This window comes from Lithobates pipiens, unplaced genomic scaffold, assembly GCF_037356315.1.
Source record: "Lithobates pipiens isolate NorthernLeopardFrog02 unplaced genomic scaffold, aLitPip1_a1.2 Scaffold_1, whole genome shotgun sequence".
Taxonomy (NCBI): domain Eukaryota; kingdom Metazoa; phylum Chordata; class Amphibia; order Anura; family Ranidae; genus Lithobates; species Lithobates pipiens.
The window spans coordinates 163,693,877-163,710,642 of record NW_027507685.1 but is presented as its reverse complement, the minus strand read 5'-3'; the positions used below and the strand labels follow the sequence as shown (position 1 = coordinate 163,710,642).

Here is a 16,766-nt window from a genome sequence, read left to right as displayed (position 1 = left end):
AAGTGTCAAATTGAGCGGTGTTAGCCACTGATCTGCCTGTGAACGCTAAGCTGAAAGAAGTGCCGGGCCAGTGTGGTTCTTGGCTTCCAGGCACAACATACGCAGCACGGCATGGCAACGTCTCACCTGGCATGTCGAATAGGTTCTGGGGAGCTTAGGCGGCGCAGCGGAAGAGACACTAGCAGCGGAAAAGGAAGAGTCAGCCGAGGAGGAGAGGGAGGAGGATGGAGTAGGAGAAGAGCCAGGCCTGCATGCAATCCGTGGCGGTAAAACCAAATCTACACGGGTGCCACTGGTTACATGCTTGACGGCCGTCAGAAGGTTCACCCAGTGGGCAGTAAAAGTGATATACCTTCCCTGTCCGTGTTTGCTAGACCACATGTCTGTGGTCAGATGTATCTTGGCACCGACACTGTGTGCCAGAGATACATTCACTTGCCGCTGAACATGGCCATATAGCTCTGGGATGCCCTTCTGTGAGAAATACTTCCTTCCTGGGACCTTCCATTATGGTGTTCCAATGGCCACAAATTTTCGAAAGGCCTCCAAGTCCACCAGTTTATATGGCAGTAGTTGGCGGGCTATCAGTTCTGACAAGCCAGCCGTCAACCGTTGGGCAAGAGGGTTATCTGGCGTCATCATTTTTTTACTCTCGAACATTTGGCCCACGGAAGCCTGCCTTTTTGCAGAAAAACGTGAGCTTGGCGTGATGGAAGGTGGAGTGGAGGACAATTGTGAGGAGAGAGGAGATGAAGTAGAAGACGAGGCTGGACGGTGAGAGCCTGGAGGGTGGCTTTGTGTGTTCCGTTGCTCCCACTGGGCTCGGTGATGGCAGCTCATGTGCCTTCTTAAGGTGGTCGTCCCTAGGTGAGTGTTGGGCTTACCGCGACTTATGCGTTGACTGCAAAGATTTCAGATGGCAACACTATTGTCAGCAGTGGACACGTTAAAAAAAGCCCACACTGCGGAGCCACGTGCCGGTGTCCTGGGAGCGCCAGATGTGACCGTACATGGTCGATGACTCGCTCCTGATACATTTGCAGTCTGCTTTGTCCCTCCTGTGCAATGTAAGTTATTCCTGCTTCTCCTCCCTATCTGCTGGTCCATATCTCCCTCTGAACTCCCCTCCTCTTCCTCTCTTGTGGGCACCCACGTGACATCACTAGACACGTCATCATCGACGTCACCTTCCCCACCGCTATAAATAGAGATCTCGGAGTAGGCAGCAACACCGGGGACCAACCTCCTCCTTGGGCTGATCTGATCTGGGTACTGTCGTCAGACTGCTGAGTAGCGGTTGTTGCTACCCCCTCTTCCTGATCCAATACCAAGAGTGGCTGCGCATCAGAAATGTCTTGATATGGATCGGAAAATAATTCCTGTGACTCAAGCGGAAGGTATGTGGTGGTGGTGGTGTTGTTGGTGGTAGTGTCTTTGGGGGTGCACATAGCAGAGAGTGAAGAAGAGGGTGCAGATCGAGAGGATGAAGAGGGTGCAGAAGAGTAAGGCTGAGTGAGCCACTCAACCAAGTCTGGTGCGTCCTTTAAATGAATTGAACGCACCTTCTGCAACTTCCGGTCAGCAGTAGTGCACCTCAACCCTATGTATTGTGGGCCTGGAGTGTGGCTTTGTGTGTTCTGTTGCTCCCACTGGGCTCGGTGATGGCTGCTCATGTGCCTTCTTAAGGCGGTCGTCCCTATATGAGTGTTGGGCTTACCGCGACTAATGCGTTGACTGCAAAGATTGCAGATGGCAACGCTATTGTCAGCAGCGGACACGTTAAAAAAAGCCCACACTGCGGAGCCATGTGTCAGCATCCTGGGAGCGCCAGATGTGACCGTACATGGTTGATTCCTCGCTCCTGATACATTAGCAGTCTGCTTTGTCCCTCCTGTGCAATGTAAGTTCTTCCTGCTTCTCCTCCCTATCTGCTGGTCCATATCTCCCTCTGAACTCCCCTCCTCTTCCTCTCTTGTGGGCACCCACGTGACATCACTAGACACATCATCATCGACGTCACCTTCCCCACCGCTATAATTAGAGATCTCAGAGTAGGCAGCAACACCGGGGACCAACCTCCTCCTTGGGCTGATCTGGGTACTGTCTTCAGACTGCTGAGTGGCGGTTGTTGCTACCTCCTCTTCCTGATCCAATGCCAAGAGTTGCTGCGCATCAGAAATGTCTTGATATGGATCGGAAAATAATTCATGTGACTCAAGCAGAAGGTATGTGGTGGTGTTGGTGGTAGTGTCTTTGGGGGTGCACATAGCAGAGAGTGAAGAAGAGGGTGCAGATCGAGAGGATGAGGAGGGTGCAGAAGAGTAAGGCTGAGTGAGCCACTCAACCAAGTCTGGTGCTTCCTTTGACGTAATCGCACGCACCTTCTGCAATTTCCCACTTTGGCTCAATCCTGTTGCTCCTGCCCTACCCCTACCACCCCTGCGGAAGGGCCTGCCTCTTCCTCTGCCTGTCATTTTTTAAATGACACTGTGACAAAAGTCTCTAGAGAAGTGCAGTATGTATGTGGAAGAAGGTATATAACACCCCTCTCCAATCTGTTGTTTTTGGGGGCCACTGGTCTATCACACCAGTTACAATACTTTTTTTTGGATTGTCACTCTTTGTAGTATCGCTGCAGAACCACTCAGCAGTCACAATGCTGCACAGTGGAAACGCACTATACTATGCTTTCTATATGTGCAAGTATTTTATACGTGTATTAACTATATACTGCACACCAAATAGTACACCTATACCAGTCCTTAAGGACCTTTGTGGAACTAGTAGCTAGGGATTAGCAGATTGTACCTCAGTCCCTACACTGATAAAGGACTGCTGCAGAATAGGACAGCAGTCAGCAGTAGTGCACCACAACCCTATATATTGTGGACCTATACCAGCCCTTAAGAACCTTTGTGGAACTAGTAGCTAGGGATTAGCAGACTGTACCTCAGTCCCTACACTGATAAAGGACTGCTGCAGAATAGGACAGCAATCTGCAGCAGTGCACCACAACCCTATATATTGTGGCCCTATACCAGTCCTTATAAGGACCTTTGTGGAATTAGTAGCTAGTGATTAGCAGACTGTACCTCAGTCCCTACACTGATAAAGGACTGCTGCAGAATAGGGCAGCAGTCAGCAGTAGTGCACCACAACCCTATATATTGTGGACCTATACCAGTCCTTAAGGACCTTTGTGGAACTAGTAGCTAGTGATTAGCAGACTGTACCTCAGTCCCTACACTGATAAAGGACTGCTGCAGAATAGGGCAGCAATCTGCAGCAGTGCACCACAACCCTATATATTGTGGACCTATACCAGTCCTTAAGGACCTTTGTGGAACTAGTAGCTAGTGATTAGCAGACTGTACCTCAGTCCCTATACTGATAAAGGACTGCTGCAGAATAGGGCAGCAATTTGCAGTAGTGCACCACAACCCTATATATTGTGGACCTATACCAGTCCTTAAGGACCTTTGTGGAACTAGTAGCTAGGGATTAGCAGACTGTACCTCAGTCCCTATACTGATAAAGGACTGCTGCAGAATAGGGCAGCAGTCAAGTATAATATTATTTCTATATTTGGAAGAAAGAATATTATACATGTACAACCCTATATACTGTACTACTCCTATACCATACCAGTCCTTAAAAGGACCTTTGTGGACCTAATAGTAACAGCTAATGATTAAACTGACTGTCCCTGCTACACACAGCGTCCTGTCCCTCACTGCTAAAGACAGGCTGCTGGAATCACAAGTACAGCAGTTCACTCAACCCTATATACTGTACTTCTCTATACCATACCAGTCCTTAAAAGGACCTTTGTGGACCTAATAGTAACAGCTAATGATTAAACTGACTGTCCCTCCCTGCTACACAGCGTCCTGTCACTCCCTGCACTCACTAAAGACAGGCTTCTGGATTTACAAGCACAGCAGTTCACTCAACCCTATATACTGTACTACTCCTATACCATACTAGTCCTTAAAAGGACTTTTGTGGACCTAATAGCTAGCGATTTGTGTCACTGCAGTCTCTCCCTGCTCCACACAGCAACCTCTCCCTATAGTGACAGAAGAAAGAATGTAAAATGGCCGCCGGATCGGGTATATTTATAAGTTAGGGGGAATGTCCAATTGTCCATGTGCTGAAATGTCTCAATTGGCTGTCCTGTACCCCATGATGGATGTGTCATCATGGGTCAAAGTTCTTTCACACTGTAAACACATAAGTCCGCCGGGCGAACAGCGGCAATAGTCCGCTGATCGGGTAAATCGCGAACAGGCAAAATTCGCCGTGAACCGACCGCCGGGTGAACCGTTTGGCCATCCCTAATCTTAACAACTTCAGCCCCGGACCATTTTGCTGGCCAAAGACCAGACCACTTTTTGCGATTCGGCACTGCGTCGCTTTAACTGACAATTGCGCGGTCATGCGACGTGGCTCCCAAACAAAATTGACGTCCCTTTTTTCCCAAAAATAGAGCTTTCTTTTGGTGGTATTTGATCACCCCTGCGGTTTTTATTTTTTGCGCTATAAACAAAAATAGAGCGTTATTTTTACTTTTTGTTATAATAAACATCCCCCAAAAATATATAAAAAAAAAATTTGCCTCAGTTTAGGCCGATACGTATTCTTCTACATATTTTTGGTAAAAAAAAAAAATAAGTGATTATTGATTGGTTTGCGCAAAAGTTATAGCGTTTACAAAATAGGGGATATTTTTATGGCTTTTTTAAATTTATTTTTTTACTAGTAATGGCGGCGCTCAGCGATTTTTTTTTATTTTTTTTTTTTATTTTTTTTTATTGTGACTGTGACATTATGGCGGACACATCGGACATTTTTGACACATTTTTGGGACCATTGTCATTTATACAGAAATCACTGCTATACAAATGCAGTGATTCCTGTGTAAATGACACTGGCAGTGAAGGGGTTAACCAGGGGGTGGCAGTGTAGGGTTTAAGTGTTCCTAGGGGTGTGTTACTAACTGTTGGGGGCTGGGCTTTTTTTTAGTGAACACTGATCTCTGCTCCAATCACATGGAGCAGAGATCAGCGTCACTTGTTGCTAGGCAGAACGGGGAGATGCTGTTTACAACGGCATCTCTCCGTTCAGCCGCCCCGTGAGACGATCACGGGTATGCCTGTGGTGATCGAGTCTGTGGGACCCGCGACCGGACTCACAGGGGTTCCGACCAGCACGCGAGCGCGATGGCAGGGTGGCATTAAAGATTGGACGTACCTGTACGCCAATATGCCTGCCCGTGCCATTCTGCCAACGTACATCGGTGTGCGCTGGTTGGAAAGTGGTTAAAGTTCAAAAGCAAGTGAAAATTCCACAATTCCACCATGATATTGGGTAGAGAGATCAACGGATCAAAAACATAAAATAAAACATCATCCGCATAGGCAGACAGTTTATGCTCTGTTGGTCCCACCACAAAGCCCATAATAGTTGAGTTTAAACATATTTTGTTAAGCAGTGGCTCGAGGGTAAGAGCAAAGATGAGGGGGGAGGAGGACACCCCTGCCTCATCCCATTGCAGATGGGAAATGAGTCAGTGGGGACGCCGTTCACCTTAACCTGAGCTTCAGAGAAACTATAAAGTGAGGTTATCCAAGAAAGCATATTGGGGCCCAGTCCCAGTCTGGCCAAAACCATCTGGAGGTACACCCAATCCATCCTGTCCAATGCCTTTTCAGCATCAGTAGAAAGCAGGAGACAGGGTGGATGGTCAGCCTGCGACTCAGCCCAATGGATACGTTGGATTGCCCCATTTAAATTACCCCTGACTTCCCTCCCAGCAATAAGCCTTGTTTGGTCAGGGTGGACGATCGTTAGTAGGATAGGCTTGAGACTGTTAGCCAAAATCTGTGCTAGTATTTTGATATCAGTATTTAGGAGTGATATCAGCCTATTGTTGCCACAAATAGTATGGTCCTTCTGTTCTTTAGGGAAGACTGATGTGGGCTAGCAGCACCTTTTTGGGCACCACAGTATTAGGGGCCAAAGCATTGAAGTTGGCACAGATGGCTGGAAAGGAATGAATAGAACCTACTATAGTAGGCATATTGGAAAGTCTTTAATAACCGCTGCAGCCTCTGCAAGAGAAACAGGGGTGTCTAATTGGCTACTAATTTGGGTGGTGAGCTGCGGGGATTGGACCTCCTCCAAATATTGCTATCGTTATCTTTGATGAGTGTACTACCAGGGAACCTGCCGCCGTATGAAGCTTATGTACACGACCAAAGCATGTTGTCATCCGAGAGCCCTAGCGAGCAGTTTCCCACACTTATTCCCAAATTTGTAGAATTTATGGAAGTCTTGTCGCAACTGAGCCCGAATCTGAGTATCAAGTAGACCAGCCAGCTTCTGACTAAGTGATTGCTTTTATCTTTTTAACATCTTCCTGCACCAAAAACAAAAAGAATAAAAACAGCAATATATTTCTAAGTATTAGATTTAGGAATAAATTTTTTTTTTTTAAACCACTATGCTTAAAACCAGATCCTTATTCTACTTTTTCATTGAATTTATTTTCCACGAAAAAAAAATATGTTTAACTTTCTGCCAAAATTCTCCACAAAGACTTCAAATTTATTGAAAAACTTATTAGGGGCAAATTTGAATCCTTCATGTAAAACTTCCAATTCTGTCTCCAAAAATTGTGCCCCTGCCAAATAAAAAATTCCAGAGTTTAGGTATCCCTTTTTCTTTCCCTACATCCTCTCTGTCTTCTCTTTTCTGCCTTTTTGGAGTCAACTGTGTGAATCGGTAGGGTTCTCACCACCCCCTCCACCACCTTCTCACCACCCCCCTCCTTTTGCTCATGGTAATTGTTTTCATAGGTATAATATTGGGGTCTATGGAACCCTCTTCCTCTATTTTCACCACTAGATTTCCCTTTAAAGGGTCGAAACTGAGATGTAGGATTATTGCTATAGGGATATGGTTGATGTATTTTAGATGGTCTCTCCCTATAGTAGCCCTCTTGTGTAGTTTGGGAATTTGTCTATAAGGGTACATATCCTGCCTCTGGGTGGGTTATATCTCTTAAAGGAAAATATCTGTTATAGATAAGAACCCTCTAATGAGAAGAAAATGTGTCCTCTTTTCTTCTATAATCACTTCTTCTTATCTCTCCTTTGTCTGCGGGTCTAGTGTTGTCCTTAATTTCATATCCCTTCCCGTTCTCTCTTTGGTACCTAATTCTCATCCCTTTAGTTTTATCATTATTAATAATAGAATTATATAGTATCCTATCTTGAATCCCTATAGTTATGCATTATATTAATAATATGTGGTATTATCATAAACCATGAATGAGACTGAGACAGAAGTACAGTTAAATCACACAGTTTAATAATAAAAGTAAATAGAACAAACATAGTCAAAACATAGCCAAAGTTTGCTAACCGGAATGAATAGTTAGACAAGCCAGAAAGTCAGGAAGCCAGAGATCAGCATAGTGGAACAGCAAGCAGGATCTGGAGCCAGAAGGAATGTCAGCCAAGCATGTCTTTAACAGGAACGCAGGAGTCTCTGTGATGTTGACCAAGGCGAAGGCAGAGATCATCTGGGCTGGACAGCTTAAGTAGGCAGGACTGACAAGCAGGATATCATCAACAGGGTCACTGTGGAGAGATAGGTGCTTGCAATTAGCTGACAGCTGAGGGGCCAGCTCAGAGGAAAGAAGGGCTGAGCCCAGCTCTAACAGTACCCCCTCCTCAATGACCCCTCCCCCTCAGAAGACCACCAGCCTTGAGGGGAAAAGGTCTATGGAAATCACAGGGGAGTACAGGGGCCTGTACATCCGAGGATGAGACCCAAGAGCGTTCCTCAGTACCGTACCCTTTCCAATGCACCACGGAGTCAACAATGGACTGTACTTCACACTCCTCATGGTTCTCAAACTGTTCAGGGTGAAGACATGGCATAGAGGTGGTAAAGCTGTTGCAGACCAAAGGTTTAAATAGGGAGACATGAAATAAATTTGATATATGCATAGGGGAAAGCAAGCTGAATTCCCAACTGTGCACAAAAAGTTCGCCAGAACTAGGACACAAACTGACTACCCCTGTCTGAGACAAATACCTTGGGTAGCCCATGTAAGCAAAAGATCTCCTGAGCAAAAATGGAAGCCAGTTCCTTTAGAAGTGGAATACAATGAGACATTTTCGAGAACCGGTCAACTACAATAAGGATAACTGTGTTGCTTTGGGAGTTGGGTAACTCCACAATGAAATCCATAGACAGGTGGGTCCAGGGCCTCTCTCCATTGGGTATGGGTTGTAGGTGTCATGAAGTCTTACTCTGAGCACACACAGAACAGGCAGCTACAAAGAAGGTCACATCAGCATGTAGACTAGGCTACCAGAATTGTTGTGAAATGGCCCAAAGGAGTTGATTCTTCTCAGGGTGGCCAGCAGGCTTGGGAGAATGGTAAGTCTGGAGCACGGCAGTACGCAGACTCTCTGGGGCAAAGTAGTGGTCACAAGGTTTCTTAGGAGGAGCATACATTCTTAGTACTGGGTAAGAATGAAACAATGTAATTGAAACTTGACAAGAAAAGAGCCCATCACGCTGTTCTGGGAGAGAGGCATTTAGCCTCAGACAAGAATGTGAGATTCTTATGGTCAGTAAGAATGAGAATCGGCACAGTGGTACCTTTGAGGAGATGTCTCCATTTTTTCAGGGCTAAAATGATCGCTAAAAGCTCTCTGTCACCAATATCGTAATTGCACGCTGCAGGTGACCATTTCTTGGAAAAATGGCCACAAGGATGCATAGCTCTCTCAGAGGTAGGAAGTTGAGACAGAAGGGCACCAACTCCAGTCTCAGAAGCATCAACATCAAGGATAAAGGGTAACGTAGGATCAGGATGTGCCAACACAGGAGCAGAAACAAAGGCAGCCTTGAGACTCTCAAAGGCCTTAATGGACTTCCAAAAATAGTTGACAAAGCCAAGAAAACACTGCAGAAGATGTAAACTTACGGGTCAGGGCCACTATAGGACTGCTGAAAGTTTCTCTGGGTCCATCAATAAACCAGCAGTGGAAATGATATAACCCAGGAATTTAACCTGTTCACGATGGAATTCACACTTTTCACTTTTCACTTTTCACTTTTCACCGGGCGGCACAGTGGTGTAGTGGTTAGCACTCTCACCTAGCAGTAAGCAGGTCACTGGTTCAAATCCCAACCATGACACTACCTGCCTGGAGTTTGCATGTTCTCCCTGTGCCTGCATGGGTTTCCTCCGGGTGCTCCGGTTTCCTCCCACAATCCAAAGACATGCAGGTAGGTTAATTGGCTTCTGTCCAAAATTGGCCCTAGTATATGATTGTGGACTCCTTGAGGATAGGGACCAATGTGGGTGTAGCAATGTACAGGGAAAGGGACCATTGTAGACACTCACTCAGGTTGAACTGGATGGACTGGTGTCTTTATTCAACCTAACTAACTATGAAACTATGAAACTATGAAACTTCTCCAATTTACACTAGAGATTGTTGTCTTAGTTTTTGAAGCACATGACAGACATCTGTGTGGTGGCTCTCCAGGGACTTGGAAAATATGAGGATGTTGTCGAGATAAACCACCACACATAACTGCAACAAATTTAGGAGGACATTGTTAATAAATTCCTGGAAAACTGCTAAGGCATTACCAAGGTCAAAAGGCTTAATCCTCACAAGAGTGTATGCCCCTCTCAAATTAAGCTTTGTGAAACCCGTTGCTCCCTTGAGGCGGTCAAATAACTCTGTAAACAACGAAATCGGATAGGCATTCTTAATCATAAAACAATTGATACCCCTATAATCAATACAAGGTCTCTGTTCACCACTTTTCTTCTTCACAAAGAAGAAACCAGCACAAGCAGGAGACAAAGATTTGCAGTTGAAATCTCCAGAAAGTGTGTCAGCAACATACTCCTCCATGGCCTTATTCTCCATGACTGACAAAGGGTAAACCCGGCCACGAGGTGGAATGGCACCAGGTTGAAGGTCAATTGCGCATTCATATGACTGGTGTGGAGACAAACTACCGGCTTGACCTTTGTAAAAAAAATATTGCTAAAATCGCGGTACTCATATCCACATATTAGCTTGACCTTGTCTCCTCTCCTGTGTAATTCCTGCAGATGGACCACGTTTTTTCTCTAATATCTGCCCTCTTTAATCAAGAAGGAATGGGTTGGGAGTACTCTTGCATTGTGGGGTGGAATCCAGTGAGGTTAGGCTGCGTTTATGCATGATAAGGCTTCAGGGAGGTGCTATGGACAAAATCCAAGAGGTGCATAAGAAACACCTCACCAATGGCTTAGAGTCTGGGAATTTTTGTTTATACATAGTATATACAAATTGCTTGTTTTCTGTAACTCTGATTAGGAGGGTCCCTTCCTTTGTCCCAATTTTCTCTGTGCTTGTGAACAATGGAATAAGAACTGGGGAAAACATTAACAGGTGTTTCCCCAACTAGGAGTATGTATGGCTTTGGTAGGCAGTAAAACACAGTAAGTGGAGTTGATTTACTAAAGGCAAATGGGCTGTTCGCTTTTCCAAAGGATGTTGCAGTTTGCAAAGTAATTTTCCCCCAGAGCTTAGCGAATGTGGTGAACTGAAAAATAATATCAATCACATGCAAGGAAAATGCTTTCATGTGATTGGATAATGGTAGTCAGCAGAGGTTCACCGCATTCACTAAGTTTAGGGTTAAATTCCCTTGCACAGTGAACAGCTCATCTACCTTTAGTAAAATAACCTCCTTGTGTAGTACTAATTAGTAGCCAGCAAAGCCCATGTAAAAAGCAAATATATTATACCCCATGCCAAAGAAAAAAAGCCTTTAAAATAGTATTTTTATATTAAACAGATAAAACAGCATATTTACATATATGTACATATGAAAATATTCTGCTAAAGGAAAGGTTTTACTTCCTAATAGTTGCCAGATAATATCAGATAATATTTGAAATTAACTTACCAATGTGCGATTTGCAATAACATTCACCCTGCTTGCAAAAGTTTGGTTTTTATTCCTTTTGTTGGCATTTCTCAGGTGTTGATAAATTTCTGGAAAAAAAACAAACAAAAACAAATGAATGCTTTGAATAAAAATCACTGCAATCATAAAATAACATGTTCATATTGAAACCATTTGAACCCCTTACATTGAGAGTAAGGTGAAGTTTATAATATAAATATTCTGCCCCTATGATGTTACTTATTCCATGTTGGTCATTCAATATATAAGTATCAGGCAAGTAATGTATAAGAACTGAACAGAAAAATATTTAAACCAAATTAATAACCAAAATGTTATCATAAAGTTAATATGATTATCAGTGGAAAAAAATATTTACAACATGGATAAATTGTAGTATCTACTGTAGTTTAAATATTAAGAGTGGACGTGTCTTCTTTACAGGCCTATATGACATATTCCTAGAGGGCAATTGATGTGGGTGCATTGGGAAAATCAGTGTGGGAAAATTCTCACCATGGCGAAGAATCATCAGTGAAATCTGTACAACATGCTATCAAAATCTATGTAGTAGTCCCTGAAGAGCAGGTGGAGAGACGCTGTAGCTACCTAAGCAAGTTGATTCTGTACAGACCTTTAAAGTGGTTGTAAACCCTTACAACACACTTTGACCTACAGGTAAGCCTAGATTAAGGCTTACCTGTAGGTCCAAGAAATATCTCCTAAACCTACGCGGTTTACGAGATATTTGACAAAAAACAGGCACCGCTGTCTACAGCGCATGTGCCGTAGACAGCGACGTGCAGGCGCACTGAGCGCGGCACCGTCAACGGCGATATGCCGCGCGTGGCGGCTCCCGGGAGTGCGCGGGAGTGACGTCATTGCGGCTTTGATGAATGACAGCGGCAGAGCAGCGAGACCCACCGAGAAGATGGATGCGCCGGACTACAGAGGACAGCGGTGACTTCGCTGGCTCCTGTGTCAGGTAAGTGACACATAATGGACTACTATGCGATGCATAGTAGTCCATTATGCTTTAAATTTACAGGGAATGAAAGAGGAAGTAAACTCATCAGGGTTTACTTCCTCTTTAAATAGATCTTGTACAGACCAAAACTCGTGAACTGGCTCTAATATTTGTAGGCTTCTCCCACAAAATATTATATAGTATTGCATAGAGTAGGTGAGTATAACATAACATGTTCTTAAATAACAAAAAAATAAAAGAATTGGACTTGACAAATGCTTTAAGTAGTTCAGGCTAATGTAGCCTTTAACCCTAAGTGGATGTATTTACCTTGCCCAAAGCACTTTGTTTCATAAAGAAATTGAACAGTTTTTTATTTTTTCACCTTTTTTCAGTTTGTTTTGCACCGTACAGCAGTCTTTTCCAGACATTTTTAGACTTTTCTGTCTACATACTCTCCATTTTAAGCTGCATACGATTGCTTTGCACTAGTTTATTGACAGTGACAGTGGTGGACCATATTGTGCACACAGCCACTTGTAGTTTCCACTAGCGATACAAATAGCAGACTGACAATGCAGACAATTGTTACCCCAAAAAAGGAGGAACCTGAACAAGGATCTTCCCAGAAGGACCACCTACACCTCCTACTCATGAGTATTGTGTTCTACCATAAGATCTTCCCACACACTGGTATCTTGGCTCCAGATACAAAAAAAACATGTCTTGCTGCCCTCTTAGGTCTGGGGGAATCCAACAATGAAATGAACAAAATACAGAAAAAAGAGAGCACACCAGCCTAGAACAAAACCATTTATTGATCAAAAGTATAACATATCTACTAACTGGTACAACTGATCTGGTATGGATTTCAAGGGGGGGGGGCCATGAAAAATCAAAAATGGCTAGGGATCTCCCCAAAAATGGGTATTTCATGCAATAACAAAACAAGAAAAAAAATGCAAAAGTAAAAACAAAATCGTTCGAAGCAACAGGACCTTGATAGAGGCAAAACCAAATAAGGCTATATACACTTTAAAAATAGTGAGTCAGTTTTGACAATTGGGTGAGCTTCTGGAAATGAACAGACATGAATATTGTCGTCATTGAAAATAATAATAATACGTATATACTCGAGTATAAGCCGAGATTTTCAGCCTCTTTTTTGAGGCTGAAAGTGCCCCCTCGGCTTATACTCGAGTCACCGCTGTCTGACTGCTCGATCAGCGTATCGAGCAGACAGACGGCGGACATTAAAATTCAAAAGCCGCGCCTCCTTCTCCGCCTCCGCCTGTGATAGGCGGAACACTGAATTTCCCAGCAGTCAGTGTTCCACCTATCACGGACATCCGTTCATTCTCATACTACGGACGAGTATGAGAGGATGTCCGTGATAGGCGGAACACAGGCTGCTGGGAAATTGAGTGTTCCGCCTATCACAGGCGGAGGCGCGGCTTTTGAATTGTAGAATGGCCGCCGAGAAGAGCGGCGATCCTGGAGCGGCGATCCATCGGCACGACTCGGGACGGAGGAGGCACGGGACGGAGGAGGCACGGGACAGAGGAGGCACGGGACAGAGGAGGCTCGGGACGACGGCGGCTCGGGACGGAGGCTTGGGACACAGGTAGGCTGGACACACACACAAGGCTGCACGGACACACACACACACACACACACACACACACACACACACACACACACACACACAGGGATGGATGGATGGATGGATGGATACACACACACACACACACACACAGGGATGGATGGATGGATGAATACACACACACACACACACACACACACACACAGGGATGGATGGATGGATGGATACACACACAGGGATGGATGGACGGACACACACACAGGGATGGATGGATGGATGGATGGATGGACACACACACAGGGATGGATGGACGGACACACACACAGGGATGGACGGACACACAGGGATGGACAGCCATGTCTCACCCTCGGCTTATACACGAGTCAATAAGTTTTCCAGTTTTTTGGGGGTAAATTGGGGGCCTCGGCTTATATTCGGGTCGGCCTATACTCGAGTATATACGGTAATCATTTCTATCTTGCAGAAGAAAAATCAGAGCTATCCTCTCACTGGTTTAAACTGGCTACATATGCAGTACATTATACAGGCTTTTTTTTTTTTTTTTTTTTACATTTTAATATATTGTATCTGCCTCATTGTAGAACATAAGTGAAGTGTAAAAATCAATCATGACATTACTTGCCTCGTGTATAGTAGCAAACAAATGGTATTTTCTCTGTACAAGGCTTGTAATTTGTGTCACCATCACTGTTCTGCAGAACTTTGCATTGTAATGAACATCCTAAGCAAAAAGAACAAGAGAGATAATAAAAAAAAAGAGAAGGCAATGTTTGGGGACACCTGACAGTGTCACATTTTCAGTTTTGTGCTGCAGGGTTGCAAAATCAAAGTGTATTTTTTCACAACTACCCAAAAAATAATCACAGATAACTACAAATCTTTGTAAAGACAATACTATACCAACTCAAAATTGCTCACAGTAATAAAACCACTAATTTATTAATTAACAAAATAATTCATTATAATAAGAATGGTATTTTAAGTTTGTATGTAACAACGTTGTGTGAAAAGAGGGTGTATTTAGGGCAGTTTAGCTTCTTCACAGCCTTCCACAGTTCGAGCTGCTAACATCAAGGGCCAGTCCCCCGATGAAGCTGGCAAAAATTTCCCTTTGGCTAGACAAATACCCAGATTGCAGGATGGACATTTTGCATAGCATTTTTTCTGAAGGTTTTTAGTACCTACCTACTACATCCTGAAATCATCAGAGATAAAATTTATAAGGAGTTAGCTGAAGGAAGAATTGCTGACCCCTTTTCTTTTCCCCATTTTCGAATTTCAGAATATCACCTTTAGGTCTCATTCCTAAAAAGGATCCGGGCACATTTTGCTTGACCCACCATCTGTCTTACCCACAAGGTTCATCACTTAATAATGAAGTCACAGATTTTGAAGCTTCTGTCTCTTAGACCGCGTACACACGGGCGGACTGTTCGCCCAACTTTGTCCGCTGAACAGTGTTTCAGCGGACAGTCCGCTCGTGTGTGGGCTTCAGCGGACAGTCTGACGAACAAAGTTTTTCGGAATTTCCGTAAGACAGTCCGCTGAAACTTGGTTTCAGCGGACAGTCCGCTCGCGTGTAGGCTTGTTCGACAAACTAAGTTTCGCGCATGCTCAGAAAGGATTTACACGGCGAAGGTTGCATTGCAGTGTATTGGACGTCGTATTTCTCGTCCCGTCGTACGTGCCGTTCACGTCATCGCGCACGCTTTCAGCGGACTGTTCGTTCATCGTGTGTGGTCAAGTCCGTTCATGCATATTTTGAGCGGACTGTTTGTCGGATTGTTTGACGAACAAAGTTGGGCGAACAGTCCGCCCGTGTGTACGCGGCCTTACACTTCTTTTGACAAGGCTCTAATATTGCTAAGGTATTTTGGTAGATCATCTTTATGGTCCAAAGCTGAAATAAAATCAGATGTTTCCCTATTACCAGTGCATCCCCAAGGTTTCAACTCTCTCAGTTTTTTTTTTTAACAGTTTTTTTTATTTTGACAAATGTATGCCAATGGGCTTTTTCCCGTCATGTTTTTATTTTGAGGTTTTTTCTATCATTTTACAATGGGTTTTGTCTGAATCTTCCCCTGAGGGTGAATTTTTGCATTATCCGGATGATTTCTTATTTATTGGCCCCTATGATTCTTAAATTTGCTCAAAATCTTTAAACTCCTTTTTTAATATTTGCCATTCTTTTGGTATTCCGCTTGCCCAAGAGAAAACAGTTTTCCCAACTACAGTTAATGAGTTTTTAGGGATCACTATCGGTTCCTCATCTATGGAATTTAGATTACCTCATTCTAAAATACTCAGAATGCAATTGATGATCTCCGCATTCCTATCCCGCCGGAAAGTTTTTCTAAAGGAAGCCCAATAGCTTTTGGGTCTTTTTGCCTTCACAGCTACAGTAATCCCTATTGCTAGAGTATTTTCTAGACATTTTGCTTTAGCAATGGATGACCTTTAAGACCCCTTTTTCTCATGTCACCATTTCTAGAAGCATTAAAGAAGAGCTTACAAATTTGGAAAGCCTCTTTATGCAATTTCAACTGCACTACTAACTCAACTGGATCTGGTAAGAGGCTCATTTATCTGGTGTCACATAGTGGTGGAAGCACTAAATATTGGGATTGTGGGGACATCCATATGATAATTTGATTGTGAACTTATCACCCCTTTCTTGAATTTTGCTCTTTAAATGCCCTTGCTGATGAGCTCTAATGGACTGATTATTTTTGTCACAAAATAGTTTTGGTCACTTTATGTTTGACACATAATTAGTTTGGTGTCACTTTAAACACATATTTTTACTAGCAGTAAAAAGGGTCGCTGGTTCGAATCCCAACCACGACACTACCTGCCTGGAGTTTGCATGTTCTCCCTGTGCCTGCGTGGGTTTCCTCCGGGTACTTCGGTTTCCTCCCACACTCCAAAGACATGTAGGTAGGTTAATTGGCTTCTGTCCCTTAGTATATGAATGGGGACCTTGGATTGTGGGCTCCTTGAGGGTAGGGACCGATGGGAGTGTGCAATGTACAGGGATATGTTGCGTTCCTTACAGAATATTATATATTTCTTCTTTTATATATTATAAATTATTAAAATATTCGGTTGTGATTATAACTAGCAAACATTCATCAGTATCACCAATAAAGTGCAAATGTGCAGATATAAAAATATCAT

At 43.8% G+C, this 16,766-nt stretch overlaps 1 protein-coding gene across 4 annotated transcripts in view; it reads right to left on the bottom strand.

Moving 5' to 3' along the window:
• The window catches only part of ADGRD2 (adhesion G protein-coupled receptor D2), a 930,084-nt gene that overhangs the window by 788,881 nt on the left and 124,437 nt on the right, over positions 1–16,766 (bottom strand). For all 4 annotated transcript variants that reach the window (XM_077478839.1, XM_077478840.1, XM_077478842.1 and 1 more), the window contains exons 6-7: positions 14,212–14,310; positions 10,999–11,087 (exon numbers count right to left, since the gene is read on the bottom strand). In XM_077478839.1, coding sequence (XP_077334965.1) covers positions 10,999–11,087; positions 14,212–14,310 — 188 coding nt within the window. The remainder of the gene's footprint in view (positions 1–10,998; positions 11,088–14,211; positions 14,311–16,766) is intronic.